The following is an 18470-nucleotide window of genomic DNA, read 5'->3' on the forward strand; positions in this document are numbered from 1 at the left end:
AAACACGTTGTTTGTATATTGCAAATTTTCAAGACGACATGACTTATTTTTACATGGGTTTATTTGTAGCATATGTTTTTAAAAAGTAAAAAATGTAAAAATTCTACGATTTCCAATGCTATATCCTAGTGCGCGGTACGCTCATAAAATGCCACTTTAGCCCCATAATTTCGTAACAGATCGCCGCTTCGAATCGAATCCCTACTCCTTTCCTTCCGCCGCAAGCCGCCGCCGGTCCCCCACCGCCGCGCCGCCGACCTCTCGCGCGATGAGCTCCACGTGCAGGTCGTGCGGCGAGGGCCCGGTGGTGTCCGACCCGGACTCGGGCGCGTTCGTCTGCACCTCCTGCGGCCTCGTCCACGACGCCGGCGCCGCGGAGTTCGTCCACCAGGCCACCTTCAACGACGCGGGCGGCCTCGACCTCCGCGTCTCCTCGCTCGTCCGCCACCACTCCGACTCCGCCTACCGGGACCAGAAGCTCGCCGGCGCCTCCGCGGTCATCACCTCCATCGCCGCCCGCCTCGGCCTCTCGCCGGCCCGCGCCGAGGAGGCCCTCCGCATGGCCAAGTCCGCCACCGACGGAAACCTCGCCACCCCGGGCAGCGCCTTTCTCCCCGCCCTCGCCGCCGCATGCTCCCTGCTCGTCGCGCGGTCCCACCGCCTCCCGCTCTCCCTCGCCGAGGCCGCCGCCGCCGCGTCCTGCCCCGCGCCCTCCCTCGCCGACCTCGTCTCCCGCGTCGCCGCCCAGCTCTCCCTCCCGCCCCTCCCGTGCTTCGACTACGCTGCCGCGCTCGATCGTGCGGTGCGCCTCTCGCCCTCGCTCTGCGACGCCGCTGGCGAGAAGACGGAGGCGATTCTCACCCAAGCCCAATTCCTCCTTCGCTGCGCCTCCAAGTGGTCGCTCACCACCGGGCGGTACCCACTGCCCCTCGTTGCCGGGTTGGTCGCTTTGTCTGCTGAGGTAAAGGGGGTCACCTCTCTCTCTGTGGAAGAAATTGCCCGGGACATCTCGGCGGGACCGAGGACCAGCCTCCGTAGATACAAGGAGCTCGTTGATGCGCTGGTGCATGTCGCGCGGCAGTTGCTGCCGTGGGGTGCCGACGTCAATGCCAAAAACCTGCTCCTGAACGCACCTGTGCTGCTCCGGCTCATGGAGATGCGGTCACAATCCGACCCGTCGGAACAGTTCCTTGAGAGCTTCGCTCCGGACATGGCCGGCATTGTGCAGGCGTACTCATCTGTGGATGACGACGAGTCGAAGTACCTCCAGATTGTTCCCTTGGGTGCCGACAATTTTGATTTCGAGAATTCTGGGCAGGAGGGGAAGGAAATGGAGGATAAGAAGATCTCGGAGAAGTGCCTATCAGATGCTTACCAAAATGTCTTGAAGAGGCTTGCTCAGCTACAGGAACTTGGGCAGGTTGGTAAAGGTGCTAACAAGAGGAAGCAGTGGAGAGGAGGGCTGGAGCTGGAACCATGGATGGATTCAATGGACGATGGTTGGAAAAAGGACATGACGCCTGAGGAGGTGGTGGATATTGACATTGGCTATGATCCACCTCCACCCTCGTTTACTGCTGGAATGGAGTTGCAGAGGCAGAGGAGAGTACGGATTGAAGATGCTAAGCAGCGAATTGATGCGATTAGGAAGGCTCCTGCTCTTCCAGCAAATGCAAATCATTCACATCCCATTCTGAGAAATGAAGAGGTCTGTCCAGCACAGAAATCGGCCAGGAAGAAACGAGGAAAGAAGAGGATGGATGACAGAGATCGTATCATGCTCAGTGACAATATGGCAGAGATGCCAGATGGTCCAGATGGCAGGAGGAAGAGACGGAAAAGAGGTTCCTGTGACGGTGTTGATTGGGAAGATTGCATTATCGAGCTCCTGCTATTACATGGTGCAAATGAGGCAGAGATCGAACAAGGCCAGTACAGAAGATTGTTGGAGTTGCATGTATTCTGTGCAGTAAGTGGAAGAAGATGAAAATTGGCGATGCAGTGTCTCAAGTCTTCAGTATATGATCGCAATCTTTCTTACTGGACATAGGTTCTTATTTTTCTAAAGTTCTGCATTTTATGTGATAGATAAAGTTCACTCTGAGTGCAATTTTGTGGAGTTCAATCAAGCTAATTGTGGAAAGAACATATTGTGATCGAGAAATTATAACACACATGGATTCTTTTTTGTTATTCCCTGCTAAAACAATCAGAAAAGTTCAACAGAGGAATGCTATGAACCCTAGCAATTTTGATTGCTTAGATGACTAGGAAATGTGTTATTTTGTACATTGCTAAACAGCTTATTGAATGATATACTTTGTTAGATTCACATTCATAAAGTTTTATTGTACTGATTATGATCATATCGCGTCAGCTGCCACAAAATGAAATGTGACTTGGGGCAATGTGCATTTCTGAAGAAAGTGTTCAAATGGCATGTTAGTTGGAAGTGGTTTAGGATGTCCTTTTTCTTGGAGGTAATGGTTGTGCATTTGAGTTTGGACATCAGTTTCACACTTATGTAAATTATATGCGACTCAAATTGCTGTTGATGATAGATATTTGGATGAAAGGACCATTTGGTGTCTGATCATGCAAAGTCAGGTCTGGTACTTCTCTCTTTTTATATGTTGTCTACCTTGTTCTGTAGTCCTTGTGTCTTGTTGAAGGTTGGGCTCTGAATGACTGACTGCCTACTCAACTGAAATGTTTTCTTCTTCAGTTGCTATTCTAGGGTTTTATGACTGGAGTTTCTAGAGTGAGGAGCCCACACAGTATACTGTACAAATGTATCTTTTTCTTTGGACTTGTGATAGTTGTCTAGAGATAATGCCCATGCGTAGTCAGGGGGGCATTTCGATGTGTGTTCTCGGTGTAGTCATCTTCCTGCATGTGAGATTGGAATTTTAAGCAGCAGCTATTATACAGTTCTACCGCTAAGAATGAATCCATACAACATCCTTTTACCTTTATTCCTGTTTGTTTACTTGTCAGTTGGTTTAGTAAACCCATTATCCATCAGATGTATTAAAAAGTAGAGTAAATTTTACAAAACTACAACTATTTACATATAACTATCACAAAATTACAACTTTTGAAACGAACTTCACAAAACTACAAGTACTTGTGCCCTTAGTAACACAAAACTATATTTTTTGCACAAAACTACAACTATTTTGCGTAAAATAGTTGTAGTTTTGTGAAATACAAAAAATGTAGTTTTGTATAAAAAATATAGTTTTGTGTTAGTAGGAGTATAAATACTTATAGTTTTGTAAAACTCGTTCTAAAAGTTGTAGTTTTGTGATAGTTAGATATAAATAGTTGTAGTTTTGTGAAACTCATTCAAAAAGTTGTAGTTTTATGATAGTTAGATGTAAATAGTTGTAGTTTTATAAAATTTACTCTAAAAAGTAAAGCAGAGAGGGAGAAGAGAACCAGAGAAGGAAAGAGGCTCTTCAGGTTATGTGCAGTCCACTGAAGAGGAACGCGTAGTGTGTCTGATAATTTTTGTTCTGGGAGAAGTTGTGACGCACCTTCGGAGAAGGTGAGGACCTTTACCTTGGGTAATTGATGATGCAGCTGTTTCTGCAGGCTCTTCGGAAATCAGTTCTGGTTGTTACCTCCAGGTTTCAGTTGCACCTTCTACTTGTAATGAGGCTCATCAGGCGGCTGCTTTGAATTGGACTCCACGTGCAGTTGTTAATCGCACATGAAGTTAACTACACCTCAACAGTGTGGAATCTGCAAACAGGAATCAAAGGCAACGGCAGATTAAAGGTAACTGCCGATCTCAGACACAGTTGTTGATCACTTGATCTTCTATTTTAATTGAAGCAAGCATTTACTTGTGTTTCTTCTACTCCCACAGATTTAATTTCTGTTGCTCTCATTGTGATGACGGAGTTGACTTGCTATTTAGGACTCGTAAGTGAGATGGATGGAGAAATACTCCAACCTTGCGAGCTCTTTCAGGTCAGTAGTTATAGAACTTCTCCAAAGGCCAGAAAATCCATAAATGATGTGCCTTAGCATATGTTTTACTTGATAAACATGCTCATATCTTCTTTCTTTTCCTTTTGGTATGTACTGAAGGTCTTGAAATTGCTCAATCAGTTAATCAAAGTCTAGTTCTTTTGAACTGCACTTTATTTTGATCTTATACTGCAGATGATCTTTCTTTCAAAAAAAAAAAAAAAAAAGCACAGATGATCATGTGGCAACCGTGCATTTGTACAAACTGGATCATAAACCAAAATATCTTTCCCTTTATTAGCCCTATCATCAGATTAACCTTTTCAAGTAAGAATTCTCAAGTTGTCCATGGTATTACACTCTTCAGTCTGTACAAAAATGCACCCAAAAAATAATAAGCACAAAAAAGTAATAAAAAAAAGGATGAAAGAACACCTTCAACTTTTGGCAACTGTATGCAAAAGGATGTATCTCAACTCCAAACAGCATCAGATAATCTGAATTACAATTGCTGCTGCAGCCCTCTAGTGGTTGAAGGCAGTGCAGACTCTTCTGATCTCTCCATCTTCTCCGGTCTTCACACCTACCCTCCCCAGCTTGATCATGGAGCTGACGAAAGCATCGAAGAAGGCCGTCTGATTCGCTGCGAACTGCTTCACTATCCCCTGTGTCGCCTCGTCGGTGTACAGCACCTGGTCGGAGGTGAAGAGCCCCAGCCCATCTTCGAGGTTGGAGTAGTACTTGTTGTCAAAGTCGATGGGGCTAATGGGGTCCATGTTGACGGCGATGGTCGGGCCGACGTTGCGCGGGCACGCCTCCATGAGCTGCTCCGCGTAGTCCTGGTTGTAGGACGGGTCCGTCGGCGTGCTGCTGCTGTAGCTGTATAGCCTGTCGGTGAAGCGGCTACAATGCGCAAAGCCGACGGTGTGCGCTCCCGAGAGCGCGACCAGGTCGACCATGGACAGGTCGTTCTTCTGGAACAACGCGGCGAGCTCCTGGACGTGCATGTCTGGGTCGGGCAGCTTGCCCTTGACCTCGCTGGCGCTGGAGACGAGGCCGTCGAGCCGGCCGAGCTCGACGCTCCAGTGGGGGCCGTGCGACTGCCACCAATCGAGGCGCCGGACGACGTTGTCAGGACTCAGGATTCAAAAGCTCGGGACGGCGAAGTGAAGGGGGGTAGGCAGAAAGGCGGTGCTTACCAGGTAGACGACGTCTCTGGCAGCGAGCGCGATGATGTCGGCGCAGGAGACCACGCCGGGGCACTTTTTCTCGACGGCAGCCTTGACTCGGTTGACGGTGTCAAAGCCATCGCCGGCGAGGGACATGTTGTCGGACGCGTCCTTCTCGGCATCGTCGTTGGGGGACGCTATTAGGACTGAGGCGTCACAACCCTGTGATTCGAGTGGGTCACTTCGATGAGAACATGTAGCACTAAAAAGTAGTTGTGTCAAAAAGTGTGCTTTGTAATATTATATTTTCTCTAGGTTTTACAAGTATATTTTCATCAGAAATTGATGGTTGAAATTATTTTTTGAAAGCCTTGCTATTTGTTAATGTCCAAAACGGCCAATATTTGCGATTGAAGAAGTATTTTACCATTACAAAGTTTAGTGGGAAATTTACTTGGTTGTTTATGTGAGTACAATATACAACTGGTGCTCGACGTGAACTAACGCAGCACCCGATGTGTGGGTCAACCCAAAAGGAAAATGAAAAGTAAAAGATTAGAATGAGATGCCAGCTGCATGAGTGCTCTTTAAAAATGTAGAACTTGCTGCGAATGAGTTACTGATTGGTGGCAATGTTTTTGTTTTTTTTTTAATACTGTACTTTCTAAAACAAGAGCCAACAAGCTATAGCTGAATGGTGCTTCAAACCAGCTGAAGTTTCGTATAAATATATGCTGCATTTTTAATGGGATTTCTGAGGTTTAAATTAGATTAACGCTCGGTGAGCTCTAGGGATTCCATGCTCGTAACAAGGGAAGGAAGGAAAATTTTTATTAGACCTTGCAGACGTATATACTATCAAGATTATTTATTTACGTTGAGATTCGTGTTAGATAAATAAATAAATAAATTATAAGTTATACAACGGAATCAAAGAACGGATGGATATCGGATAAAGATGATAAACAGAGGAGATAACCCGTTTCTCCACAACCCAATGCGGAGATGCTTTTCGTGCCGAAATTTGAGCTGTCATCCTGTAGAATACCAGCGAGTTCCGACATGGCTGCATTTGAATAATCGGCGAGGTTGATAAAAAGTCGCGTTGTCACATGCAGCGCTGCCGCAACCGGCGACCACGCGATGCAATCGAGTTGTTCCCTCCCAGCTCCCACTAAACAACTCCAGCTAACTGCCCGTGGCTTTTGGTGCAGAGGAACCAGGTTTTCTATTGCTACCATCTCAAGACAGCCATTTCTTTTTAGCACATGAAGTGTACTGAAAAATGAACCGACGAACAGGATGAGTGGATGGATGCATTGTGCAGAGACAGCCTATGTTATCGAGCTGAAAAGGAGCTTGCAACTTGCAGCTTGATGGTGCCAGAATGGCTTCTTGAAGAAAGGAAATGGGAAAATGGTTCCAAAACAGAGCAAGGTGAGGGAACGGGGTGAGATTGGTCAGAGCAAAGCTGATACCCTACAAGAACGGATCATAGCTTAACAGAGAGAAAGAAAACGAATGCAGCTAAATCGAATGCATTGTGCATCTCACGGCAAGGATTAAGGCGGGAATCACGGTTGGGTCTGGCACAAGCAAAGATGGAAACAGCTAGCGTGATAGTGATGCAAGCATTGTTCTCACCCCAACCATGCAGTCGTGGAAGACGAGCCTGAGCGTCGCCGGGATGGTGACCACCGTCTCGTTCTTCTTCTTGGTCACCTCGTACAGCACGATCGACTCCAGGTCGGGGCAGCTGTCCTTGTAGTAGTCCGGCGACAGCGCCGCCACGCCGGGCGACGACACTGTGGACATCAAGAACGCCGCCGCCACCATTAATGGCAAGCATCTTCTCCGTTTCTCCATGGCTCTTGCTGCCGGGGCCTGTGGTGATGTAGGGAGCGGAGGGATGGAGGAGGAGGGGAGAAACGGGGAGGATGAAATGGTCGGGGGAGAGGTGAGAGGAAGGTTTTATAGCGGTGAGTGCGATGATTGGTGGGCGTTTTGGCCGGCTTAGCTTACAAAGCTGAATCGGAAATTGGAACCATGGTTTACTTCTGTTAGCACCAACTGCAACTTCGAGACTAGCTTCTCAAAAAGCTAGAAGTTTTTTCTCTGGCGAAAGTAAAGAGCTATAAGTTAGGGCATGTTTAGTTCGTTGTCAGGCTTTGCTACGCTACATTTTAAGCCAAAGTTTTTTAAGTTGTTTGGTCCACTGTTATAATTCTAGCCTGTCAAATTTTTTTAGTCATATTCCCCATATGCCATATAGTTAGTTTGGTCCCAACATTTGCAACACTTGTGGCACTATTTTCTTCACCGCACTTTTTATGGCACGCCACAATTTGCCTGACCTTGTTGTGGCAATGTTTGGCAGTGGACTAAACAACCTCTTAGTTACGTAGAAGTTGAGCATCAAATCAGGTGTGTGTGTTTTCTACGAGGTACTTGTCGATATAAAACATTGTTTTTTGAAACAAAAATGAACTCTTGGAAGCTTTAAAATATCGAGTTATATGTGGATTGGTTTGGTAGGGTTGGGCTATTTTTTTTCACATTTTTGTTTGAGGTCTCTTGTGGTTTTGAACATTTCTTGTTAGAAGCAAATCCCTGTTTTTTTAATTGCTTTTTCCCATTTTAAACGGGTTGATTGCTAGGTCTCAGTAGCTAGATTCAAACAGATTGTTGCTATACTTGATCGCGAGGAATTGTATTGTTGGTATTGTCAAACTTGCAGAGAATTCCAAACTGTGTGCAAGCACGCGTGTGCTTCGTGGGGCGCAGTCCGGGGATGCTTACTTGGGGCTTCGATCCCGGATGAATTGCCGGCCCAACGGACGCCATCGCATGCGTCACACATTTGGCTGCTACTCCAGTACAAATTCTTACTTGAAATCAGCTCATGTGTTTGTGGATTATGTGTCTTGTAGGAGCTCGAAGCCTGAAGTTTTTTTTTTCCAAAAGCTGGGCAGGAGCAGCTGATCGAGTAAGACCTCGTTTGATAGTGCTTCAGTTAAGATAAAATTATTTAAGTTTTTATTTTTAAATTAAAATAAAAATAAAAGCGCATCTAAACACTTCCAGTGTATCTATAATTTCAACTCTACGAATTTCTAAATTAAAAATAGATAACTATAAAAAAAATTAGAATTAAAACTCTACCAAACATATCATAACTATTATAAGTTATAATACATCCTACCATCTCAGACATAAATAGATCTCTAAGTATCGTGCAGGCATCGGAAACCTATACTTCGATCGATTCTGTTGTTATGAATCATATCCATGACACTGATATCGTCGTCTATCGCGGAGGGAGAAGAGCAGCCTAGAAAGTCCATCCAAAGGCTGGCACGAGATTTCCTTTCCATGGAGGCCTGGCCAATGCCAACCAGACTGGACTCCGAGATGTGATCAACAAACAATCTTAACGCGTCATCCACGCACTCTAGCCGTTATATTTTGCTCCTGCTTTATCCTGAGCAGTTAATTTTTTTGGAACAATGAGCAGGAGCACTGCTCTTTCATTTAAGAATAAGAATAGTTTAACAAATTGCATATGTTATGATTATATAAAAAAAATAGAATAACACTTCAGAGTGAATTCCATAGCAGAAACTACCCAATCACTGGTTGACCATCGGTCCATCTCCTCACACTCATCTCATCCTTGATCATGTGAAGCACCTGTATCGACAGCACCAACTTGTGCTAAAAAATTCGTCAATTTCTCTCCTTCCAAATATTTCAAGCTGTGTATATGATGACCGTCGCTACCAAACGCCTTTGATTCTTTGAATGCTTTTCCATATTTGCATTCCACCATTGACTAATAGTTTGGTTTGATGCTAGGGCCTTAATCATATCTTTCGTCCATACACGAACTAGCTCTTAGACCTCTTTAGCGTAGCTACAGAGCAAACATAGATGTTCTGCTATTTCATGCTCTTGATCACACAATTGGCACATCAGGTTATAGGGCCAATTTCGTCATGCAAGCTTGTATGCCGTCAAAAGCTTTTCCTGTATCATCGGCCAAGCAAAGAACTTGTGTTTCCCTTCCGTATTTGCTCGCCAGACTACTTGAGCATCAAAGGTTGTGTAGGATCCCTGAAATTGAACAAGATATGCTGAACGAGCGCTATATTGGCCGTTAGCAGTCTACTTTCATGTGATGGTATCCGACTATTCCACAAAACGCACTTGCTCGATCAATCCCCATAGCTTAATGAATCCAACCATTTCATCCATTGTTGTCATTCTCATCGGTCCTCTTGTCCACATATTTCCTTGAAGATCTTCGTGAACTAACATATTCTTTCTCTATACGAGTTTGTACAATATTGGTGCTATGTCCATTAGTGCTCGTCCATCAATCCAGCTTAAGTGCCAGAATTTTACAGTTCAATCGTCCTCAAGGTGAACCTGCGTGCTCAACCTAAACAACTACTTGTCCGCGTTGTCACACGGCACGTCTGTGCCCACCAATGGTCTTTCAGCATAAGCCCATTTGTACCATAGACAACGTAGGCGCAGTGCTCTACTGAAGAAATCAAGATTCTTGATTCTGAGACCTCCTTTTTCCTTCGGCCTACAGACTCTTTTCCAGTTCACCAGGCAATGCCCACCATCTACTTCCTTTGTTCCTCTCTATAGGAAATTTTGTCTGATGCGATCAATTTTCTTTATGGTCCACTTCTTAATCACAAACAACGTCAGATGATATACTGGGATAGAGGACATCACACTGTTGACTAGTGTGAGATGGCCTGCTTTGTTGAGCAGTTGTTCCTTCCAACCTAGCAACTTTGCCGAAATCTTTTGGATCAATGGCTAGACCTCTCTTTTGGTTAGCTTCTTTGTGCTGGACTAGGTATTGGCATGAGAAGGTCATGATTGTGCAAGGAAAAGATTGCATGATATCCAAAATGTCCAACCCTTCACATCTGATAGGGTACACAACACATTTGTTTAGGTTAGTGGTGAGTCCTCATGTAGTTCTAAAAATCTCCAACAGCTCACGAACTGTTTTGATCTCTTCCTTTATTGTGTTGACAAAAATCGCAGCATCATCTGCATACATGCTAATCCTCAACTTGGTTGCTCTGTGCTGAATTGGCTAAACGATCGCAACATCTGTGGCCAACTGGAGCAATCGCTGCAACTGGTCAATTGCTAGAATGAACAACATTAGCGACAGGGGGTCACCTTGGCGTAATTCTGTGCCGTGCTTGAAACCTTTGCTCCTAGTGACATTTAACAGGACAGAAGAGAAGGCTGAAGATAGAAGGGTTGAAATCTATTCTCTCCATTTAGCCCCAAAACCCATTTGTTGTAGGGCCTCAAGGAGGTAATCCCATCTCATTGTGTCAAAAGCCTTGGTAATGTCAAGCTTGAGGAAAATACTAGGCTTCTTAGCTCTGTGCAGTTCTCTGATCAAGTTTTGTGTGAACAAGAAATTGTCATGGATGCTTCTTTTTCTAATGAAAGCACTTTGGCTTCGATATACTAATTGGTCCAAGCATCCTGCTAATCTTGTTGCTATCACTTTAGATATAAGCTTAGCCACACTATGTGTCAAACTTATTGGTTTGTAGTCATATATGAACTGAGCATCATACTTTTTTGGTATAAGAACCACATGGCTTGTGTTTATGAGGTTTAGGTGATGTCAGTACTAACTAAAAAATAGATTTGCCACTTTCATAATATCCTCCTTTACTATAGACCAACAAGTCTTGAAAAAGGATCCAATGAATCCATCCGATCCTAGCGCCTTCTCTGTTGGTAGATCCTTTATGGCTGCATGAATTCATCTTTAGTAAAAGGCTCTTTCAAATGATGTTGGCTGTGTCTTCACAGCCCAATTCTCTCCCAATCCAGAGTGTGAGTTCTATGCAATGGTTTTCTCGGAATTTTGCTGAAGTGCTCATAGATGGTTGTAGCTTTGGCCACATGTGTGTGTACTTGCCCAGCAGAGGTGTGCAAGCTATGTATAAAGTTTTTTCTCTTGCGACCATTTACCCTTAGATAGAAGAGCTTCGAGTTTGCATCACATGCCTTGATCCATGTCAATCTGAACTGCTACCTTGCTCTTAGCTTTTCTATGGCAGTCATGCCAAGGTATTTTTGTTTTAGGTCTCACTTTAGGCTGAGCTTTGCTTAAGTTATTTGTCTACTCTTGAACCACATCTAGAATCCAAATTAGCTACCTGACCACCCTTAGGAGCAACTTATTTCTTCCAATTTTTGTCTTTGCCCATAGCTGAAGACATTTTGTTATGCGTTGGAGCTTGATATGTAGGTTTAGAAAACAGTTTGTCACCTCACTTGGCTTATTCCATACTTTCCGAACTATTTCATAGAAACTTGGTAGCTTGGTACAAAAAGTCTCAAATCTGAAACCATGATATTTCTTTCGGGCCACATCCCCAAGCAATGAGGAATTTGGTGTTAGGGACGATTGTGCTTGCAGCAAGCAATTTGGAAGCATAAGATCCAACTCGCCAGTGTAGAATGCATGATCAATTCTAGTGTGAGTGATGTCATTTGTCCATGTGTACTTTTGACCTTTGAGATAGATTTCCTTCAGCTCATATCCTCCACTACAGACCGAAATGCATCCATTATCTGCCTGTTTAAGTTGTCTATGCTCTTGTCTTGTGAATAAAGGATCATGTTGAAGTCTCCAATCAGTAGCCATCTATCTGATGTTATATGCCGCAGATGCCTCAGTTCTCCAAGAAAAGAAAGATTGTCATTGTCCTCATGTGGTCCATATAACACTATGATCCACCAATCTGTAAGGGCTATTGTAGCCTCAATTCTAGCTGACACTGTATGGCTTGTGGCATATGATTGCTTAATTTTGTAGAAGTCTTCCTGGACCGCCACCAAGGGCCCTCCTCTTGTACCATCAACTGGAAAGAAAGCAAACTTATCTTTGAATTGTGGCCCCACCTCTCCTCTATTATCTGTTCATCCACATGTGCAAGCTTGGTTTTATGAAGGCACACTATGGTGCTCCTAGTATCATTGGCCATGTTCTTGACAATCTTGCGTTGAACTGGGTTGTTTAAACCCTGAACATGTATAATGTTGTATGAAGGCACACTATGGTACAATGTTGTTCATTCATTTGGGAAATGTAGCCACACACTACCCTAGGCAAGGAACACCACAATAACTATTTCTCCCCTTCTTACAAGACATAAAAAACACCACCACGATCTCTTAACCGCCCTCTCACATCTTGCTCTAAACATGCCCTTATTATTGCCCTTACAAAGACACAACCCGAAAACACAGGAAACCCAAACATCAAGAACACTGAACACACACATCTGCCTGAGAGGCCACACTACAATGTAGTTTAACATCAACAATATTGGACTCAAACTAGCAGGCTGACGATGATTAAGCGTCAACTTCAATGGTAAAAGCGTTGTAAGACCCTCCATCCGTTCCATCGATGCTAAACAGGGTCTGAAAGTTTGAGATGACTTTGGTTGGCAGTGGCTTTGTGAACTACCTGTGGAAGCCGGCTTGCACTTCTACATCCGGCTTGCTTTCTCCTATATTCTACTCTTCTTCATCAGCAGTATGGTAGCCTGTTGCTACATTGACATTCCTGACTTTGGCATGTTAGCCAGCCTTTGGCTTCACCTTCGTGTGTCTTTCCCATCACCTCTCTGATCTGACTTTGTATTAATGCAGAGCTTTCACCTGAAAGGAAATTGTCTACCCGCTGCAACGCAAAGGTCATCTCCAATTTATGTGAGGATAGCACACCTTTTTGCCTTGGCGGATGTGCAAAAACCTCGGGTACCACGCCATCGAACAGCCGAACCACATTTCCTGTATCACTGTTCACCGGAGCTGACATGTAAGAGCCATATCACCGGTGGCCAGAGTGTCCGTCATGCTAGCCATGCCCCCTCCAATCTTGCGTGAGGCCGTGCGGCCAGAGTGTCCTGAGCAGTTATGCTGATCATTGCTCCTGCCATGTGGTGCTACCCGAAAGGTCAATATAATCTTATCTCAAAACCTAAACTAAGAACTCTAGCTAATCTTGTTTCAAAAGATAGAACGAATTCTACCTAATGGTACAGCAAAGTTTAAAGAATTCTAGGCGAACAATGGAGTCCGATGCACATGGTTTTCAACTGTTTCGCAACCAGCTGCTGAATTATTTCAGACGACGACTAGGAGGCAACATCTCTTGGACTGGGGTATCTACTAATCCTGAAGCTTTACACAAATACACAGTGGTAGACTCACCACAAAAATGACCGGTGTTCCATGCATATCACTGTATCACAATAAAATATCCAATACTCTAATTATCAGGTAATATTATATTTAAACTATATCACATAAGCTGCTACATATGATACAAAACAAAAATTTATCTGATATCCTATGCATCATGCGGTCATAACTTGGATTCGTCACTGCTAATACATACAGTTAAGACACTGAGGTCAGGATTAAGAAAATGCTTACTCCTGTCATACAGCTCTTGCAGCTTGCAAGCATCAGGAGTTGACCGTGGATCGACCTTTCCGAAGCCAACGTCGTGCGCGCAGACGAATGCACCGCACGACATGGATTCGTGAGATCGAAGTCCCGCCCGCGTCGCGCGCACGAACCCTCGATCTAGCTGCCCATGCCGCGTCCTTCAATTCTATTGCATCTCGCCGTGCTAAGGGGCCTACAGTAATAGGTTTGCTTGTGATTTGTGCCAAGTCGGCAAGCAAAGTAGTGTGTCACCACTCACCACGCACGCGTTGAGCTGTCAGTCGCAGGAAGATGTTCCAGATTCTGGCTGCCGCATCATTCAGGTCCCAAGCATGTACTGCCGGAAATTCAGAGCGCATACGAACAATTCTGCGAGCATCTTGGCTTGGTATTTCAAAATCTGGGTTAGATTAGTAATCGCAGTGAAGTTTGCCAGGCACAGCTAGAGCTAGCTGATGAACAGCCGGCAGTGTCCAAATTTTTTGTGCCGTGTCAACGCGTATCATCATATCAACTCACGTTGGACACGGTATCTGACGTACACAGCTGTGTCCAAGAGGAGGAGATCGATCTGCAGCATCAGAGAAGCCACGTCGGCCCTAGCATATCGTTGTGCACCGGCAGCCTGGCGTACGTCGCCCATCCCATTTCACTGGCTGACGCCCAGATCTGCACTGCAGTGGAGGAGAGGAGAGGAGGTGGCAGCAGCGGGGAGGAGAGGCCGCGGTGGACGAGGGAGGAGGAAAAAATATATTATATATATTATTTTTTGTTTCTCTATATCATACATATCTTTTAGTATCCTCGTCTGTTTCTCCATATCATACATATCTTTTGTATATATAATTTAAAATATAAAAAATAAAAATCATAATATATATTAGAAGAATCCTCAAAATTTATATTTTCGAGTTTAACAACTCGGACACCTGTACCCGAGTCGAACTCACACTATCCCCTGTAACCCTGCCAGCCGGAGCTGGACGCACCCAAGGGGCAGGAGCAACTGGGAAACAGCAAGGATGAAGTAGTGGATGCCTGTGAGAGCAAGCAAGCAGAAACAGGCAGGCAAAGCGAAAGGCTAGCCGCCAAAGGAAAGCTGTGCTGCGCGTGTCTGAGTGAGGATTGAGGAAGCACACACCCACGCGCAAAAAAAGAGCAAGTGCCTCATTTCACTTTGCTATGTATTTCTCGGCGCTAACAAAACTTCCAAGTGACTCCTAGGATGCACGCCGCATGTTTGTCATGAACCTGAACATATGCCAAACTGAAAAGGATGAGATTGGAAGGTTGGCAAATTACTTCTATGCAGAAATCCAGCCGACCAGCAAATTCATTTTTAGTACTCACCCAAAAGTTTAAACTGATAGGAAAGGTGAACAATTCACTTGTACATCAACATCTCCGATCCACACGAAATAAGTTTTCGTGAAAGTGGTGCAAAGACTTAGTACCTTAGAGTTGTTGTTAAACTTATATTTGGTTAATTGGGAGAAAAGCTCGCTGAACTAGCTCCAGCTTTTAAAATCAGCTTTTCAGAATCAAAGCTAAAGCAAACATGGCCGTATATTTGGGATCAGAGAAAATACTACAGGGCATTTCTAATGTAGTACCAAAATAACAGTTAAATTATCGATTTGTTTGTTGCAGCGACAGTTCTGTCTACAACTGCAAACAGCTGAAACCAACAGGCATCGAATCGGTATTCAGATTTGAGAATCTAGACCAAGAACGAACCACTCATCAAGCTACAGAAAAGAACTGCCAATTTCTTTTCCTTTTTTTCAAGTAGCAAAATAGTAAGTACAAAATAAACAACAACTAGTACAAAATAGACAACAACTAGTACATCAGAACGAATCAACAAGCATGACAGCAAGCAAGCGTTTTGCTGCATCCCAAACTGCAAGGTAAGGGACAAGATGAAACTGAAATCAGAAGATGGATGACAAGACTGCAGAGATCACGGCAGCCGCGATGCTGCCGCGGATCCCCGTCTGAAGCTTGAAGCCACTGCCGGCAGTGCTGCCGCTCGCCGGGGTCGTAGTTGACGGAGTGACTGCAGGAGAAGAGAGAACAGCGGGTAAGTAGTGATGACGGAGTGTGCTTGTAGCCCAGCTGATGAAGGTACTCCTTTATTCCGTTTGGAATTTGTGATCATGTATGTATCGGGATTCAGATGTCAGAAGACTCACTCTTGGAGGCGTTGGCGAAGAGAGCGTAGTCCGGCGAGCCCGGTTTCAGGTGCAGCAGGTCTAGCAGACAGGGGAGGGCATCATCAAACATTGGGAATTCAGAGTAGAATGAACAGAAGAAATCACAAAAAAACAGTGTCTATGGTGTGATCTAATAATGTAACAATTTTGGCTCAGTGATTACTCAGCTGTGTGAAAGGCATATCAGACGCGAAAAGAAGGTTATGTGTAATCTTAAGCATTTTTTTTTCGCGAACACTAATCTTAAGCATTCTGACTCAATGTAGTTCTGAAAGGGAGGAAACAAACAGAGAAAAATTCTGGACAGTAGGAACATGGGCTGTTTGTTGGCTCATGGAGATCACATGAACCCAAGCTCGGCCCAACCAAACAATAGCGCACTTGGCCATTCTGGTTAGATAATTCTTGAGTTGAACATTCAGACATGATGCCAAGATCCTGATCTCGAGTTCTAAACATACACGAATTATCAGAAAACCATAAAAAGCCATTAATTTTCTATCTCTGTTTTTCCCGGGAAAAATGAAAATCACCCAATTGTCTTGCGTCATATTCCAAGCAAGTTACTCATTGCTAGTCATCAGCACCAATGAAACAATCAAATCGTCATTTTTTTGGCGGAAAAAAAAACAGTTCGTCGATTTCCAGAACTAACTACTGGCACTGAAGAAGAAGTTTGTAGATTTCACAATTTCGCATGCACCCGAAGTGGTTCGGCAGGGACCGGGTTAGCTGAGAGAAAGGGAGCTAGTTCTCACTGGTGCAGAGCGTGACGTTGGCGCCGGGGAGGCTGCACGCCGCGGGGAGCGCGAGGAGGCGGTCGAAGCGGAGGCCCAGCGACTGCACCTCGTTGCGGCCGCTGTGCACCTGCTGGATGATGTAGCACAGGCACTCGGGCCGCGACTTGTGCGTGGCCATGGCGTCGGAGCAGCACGTCGACGAGGGGGTCCCCGCGTGCCCCGTCGCGTAGTCCAAGCAGTCCGTCAGCTTCCCGAAGTCCTCCTGGCACTTGCCCTGCAGCGGGTCGGCGGGGGGCGCCGGCGACTGCGCCGACACCGCCGCGGCGCACCAGCACGCCACCGCCGCCAGCCACCACCACCTCGTCATGTCCAAGATTCGACCACCCGCCTGCTGCTGGTTTCTCTGGAGCGTGAAGGGCCGTGGGCAGCTGCTACCTACCTAGAGGTGGCGTGGGCGGCCGGCGTTTATAGGCGGCGCCGCGGAGAGCATTGAAGCGGGGGCGGTGAGAGTTAGATGTTGCATTTAAGACGGGGCCGGGCGGGAAGAGAGTAAATTCCGTCCATCCAGTGTCCTCGTCACGTACACGTATACCACGTAGCATCCATCGGTTGACACTGTAATGGGCAGTAATACTACTACTACTACATCCATTTTTATTTATTTATCACCAGTTTACTGTAGTCATTTTTGATTTTATATTTTTTAATGAAAAATTTATAAATACTAAAAATTATACAATACTAATAAAGTAAATTTCACGATGAATATAATGATACGAAAGTTTTAGATATCTATAAACTTTTCGTTAAAAAATGAAAATCAAAATTGATACAGTAAAAAATTGATGGTAAGTAAATGAAATAGAGTTTGTACTACACTACTATAAGCATCCGTACATGTGTTTGGTTCATAATAGATTTTATAGAGTTGTATTGTATAAGTAAATAAAAAATAGATTGAGTGGAGTTATATTTGTTTTTAAAAAAATGTTTAGTTAGTTATATCTGTCTGAATAGGTTAAACTGAATTTCTATTTAGTTAACTAAATCTAAGATCATATGAGCGGGTATAAGAGGTTAAAGATTGTGATCGGTTACTCGTATGAAGATGATTTTATTATATTGATAAATGAGTCTGTATATATGAGTAGATACAGAACATGTATTTATTAGGCTAGGTTGTGAAGTAAAATTCGAATCGAGCTTCAATCGTAGGTCAAGATAAAACGTATATTTATATTCGCTACGCCAGACTGAAATCATAGATACGGATAAACAAACATGCTTCTTTTTTATTCTACATATTTATCAGATCAGATTGAAAAAAAAATTAGACAACCAAACACACAGCTGAGGCGTCTCCATTTGCGTCTTCTCTTGTTCGAGTTCTGTTGCTCATGCGAATCGCGTGGTTCCCTGTCAAATCTCTGTAAAAACCCTGTGAAATTTTTCCAAAATTTCTGCACCTGCTCCAGAACTTTGGGCGGCAAGCAGACGCGAAGCTCGCCTCGAATGCGTATGGTTACGGTGGCGGTGGCTCGAGAAACGGGCACACCGCACACCACCCCGCGCCTTGCTTGCTCGGCCATTTTGGCGTGCGCGAGCGCCGTGTCGCGGCCGCCGTTGGAAGCGTGGACGAGCGAGCGCGCACACCGTGCAGAGATTTGTAACGCTCTATGCGCCTACCTGAAGTCATTAAGTAAAACCATCTCGAGCCCATATTTTAAAATTTTATTTTTTATAATATTATTATAATATTTTTTATTTTTAATCTCCAGCTATTACTATATTTTTTATCTTCGTTACTTTACTCCTCTTCTCTTCGAATCTACATCATCATTTAT

At 44.6% G+C, this 18470-nt stretch overlaps 3 protein-coding genes across 3 annotated transcripts; 1 reads left to right on the forward strand and 2 right to left on the reverse strand.

The window, feature by feature from the left end:
• Positions 1-156: 156 nt before the first annotated feature.
• On the forward strand, positions 157-2332 carry LOC133899192 (plant-specific TFIIB-related protein PTF2-like). The gene has a single exon (XM_062340161.1). It carries the CDS (start codon positions 269-271, stop codon positions 1985-1987), a length of 1719 nt encoding a protein of 572 aa, XP_062196145.1. The 5' UTR covers positions 157-268; the 3' UTR covers positions 1988-2332.
• A 1918-nt stretch (positions 2333-4250) lies between these two features.
• LOC133899193 (peroxidase 55-like) lies at positions 4251-7280 on the reverse strand. Its single transcript, XM_062340162.1, has 3 exons — positions 6792-7280; positions 5178-5369; positions 4251-5078 (listed from the first exon to the last, which is right to left on the reverse strand). Exons 1-3 carry the CDS (start codon positions 7011-7013, stop codon positions 4503-4505), a joined length of 990 nt encoding a protein of 329 aa, XP_062196146.1. The 5' UTR covers positions 7014-7280; the 3' UTR covers positions 4251-4502.
• An 8139-nt stretch (positions 7281-15419) lies between these two features.
• LOC133898268 (non-specific lipid transfer protein GPI-anchored 1-like) lies at positions 15420-17096 on the reverse strand. Its single transcript, XM_062338895.1, has 3 exons — positions 16645-17096; positions 15866-15925; positions 15420-15729 (listed from the first exon to the last, which is right to left on the reverse strand). Exons 1-3 carry the CDS (start codon positions 16991-16993, stop codon positions 15605-15607), a joined length of 534 nt encoding a protein of 177 aa, XP_062194879.1. The 5' UTR covers positions 16994-17096; the 3' UTR covers positions 15420-15604.
• Positions 17097-18470: the final 1374 nt, after the last annotated feature.

This window comes from Phragmites australis, chromosome 18 (genome assembly GCF_958298935.1).
Source record: "Phragmites australis chromosome 18, lpPhrAust1.1, whole genome shotgun sequence".
In the NCBI taxonomy this organism is placed as follows: Eukaryota; Viridiplantae; Streptophyta; class Magnoliopsida; order Poales; family Poaceae; genus Phragmites; species Phragmites australis.

Coding starts and splice junctions, on each gene's coding strand:
- LOC133899192 (XM_062340161.1), top strand. CDS start 269: ATGAGCTCCACGTGCAGGTCGTGCGGCGAGGGCCCGGTGGTGTCCGAC.
- LOC133899193 (XM_062340162.1), bottom strand. CDS start 7,013: ATGGAGAAACGGAGAAGATGCTTGCCATTAATGGTGGCGGCGGCGTTC. Junction 5,370..6,791: donor TCCACGACTGCATGGTTGGG/GTGAGAACAATG, acceptor CTCGAATCACAG/GGTTGTGACGCCTCAGTCCT. Junction 5,079..5,177: donor CCAGAGACGTCGTCTACCTG/GTAAGCACCGCC, acceptor GATTGGTGGCAG/TCGCACGGCCCCCACTGGAG.
- LOC133898268 (XM_062338895.1), bottom strand. CDS start 16,993: ATGACGAGGTGGTGGTGGCTGGCGGCGGTGGCGTGCTGGTGCGCCGCG. Junction 15,926..16,644: donor CAACGTCACGCTCTGCACCA/GTGAGAACTAGC, acceptor CCTGTCTGCTAG/ACCTGCTGCACCTGAAACCG. Junction 15,730..15,865: donor CTTCGCCAACGCCTCCAAGA/GTGAGTCTTCTG, acceptor CTTCTCCTGCAG/TCACTCCGTCAACTACGACC.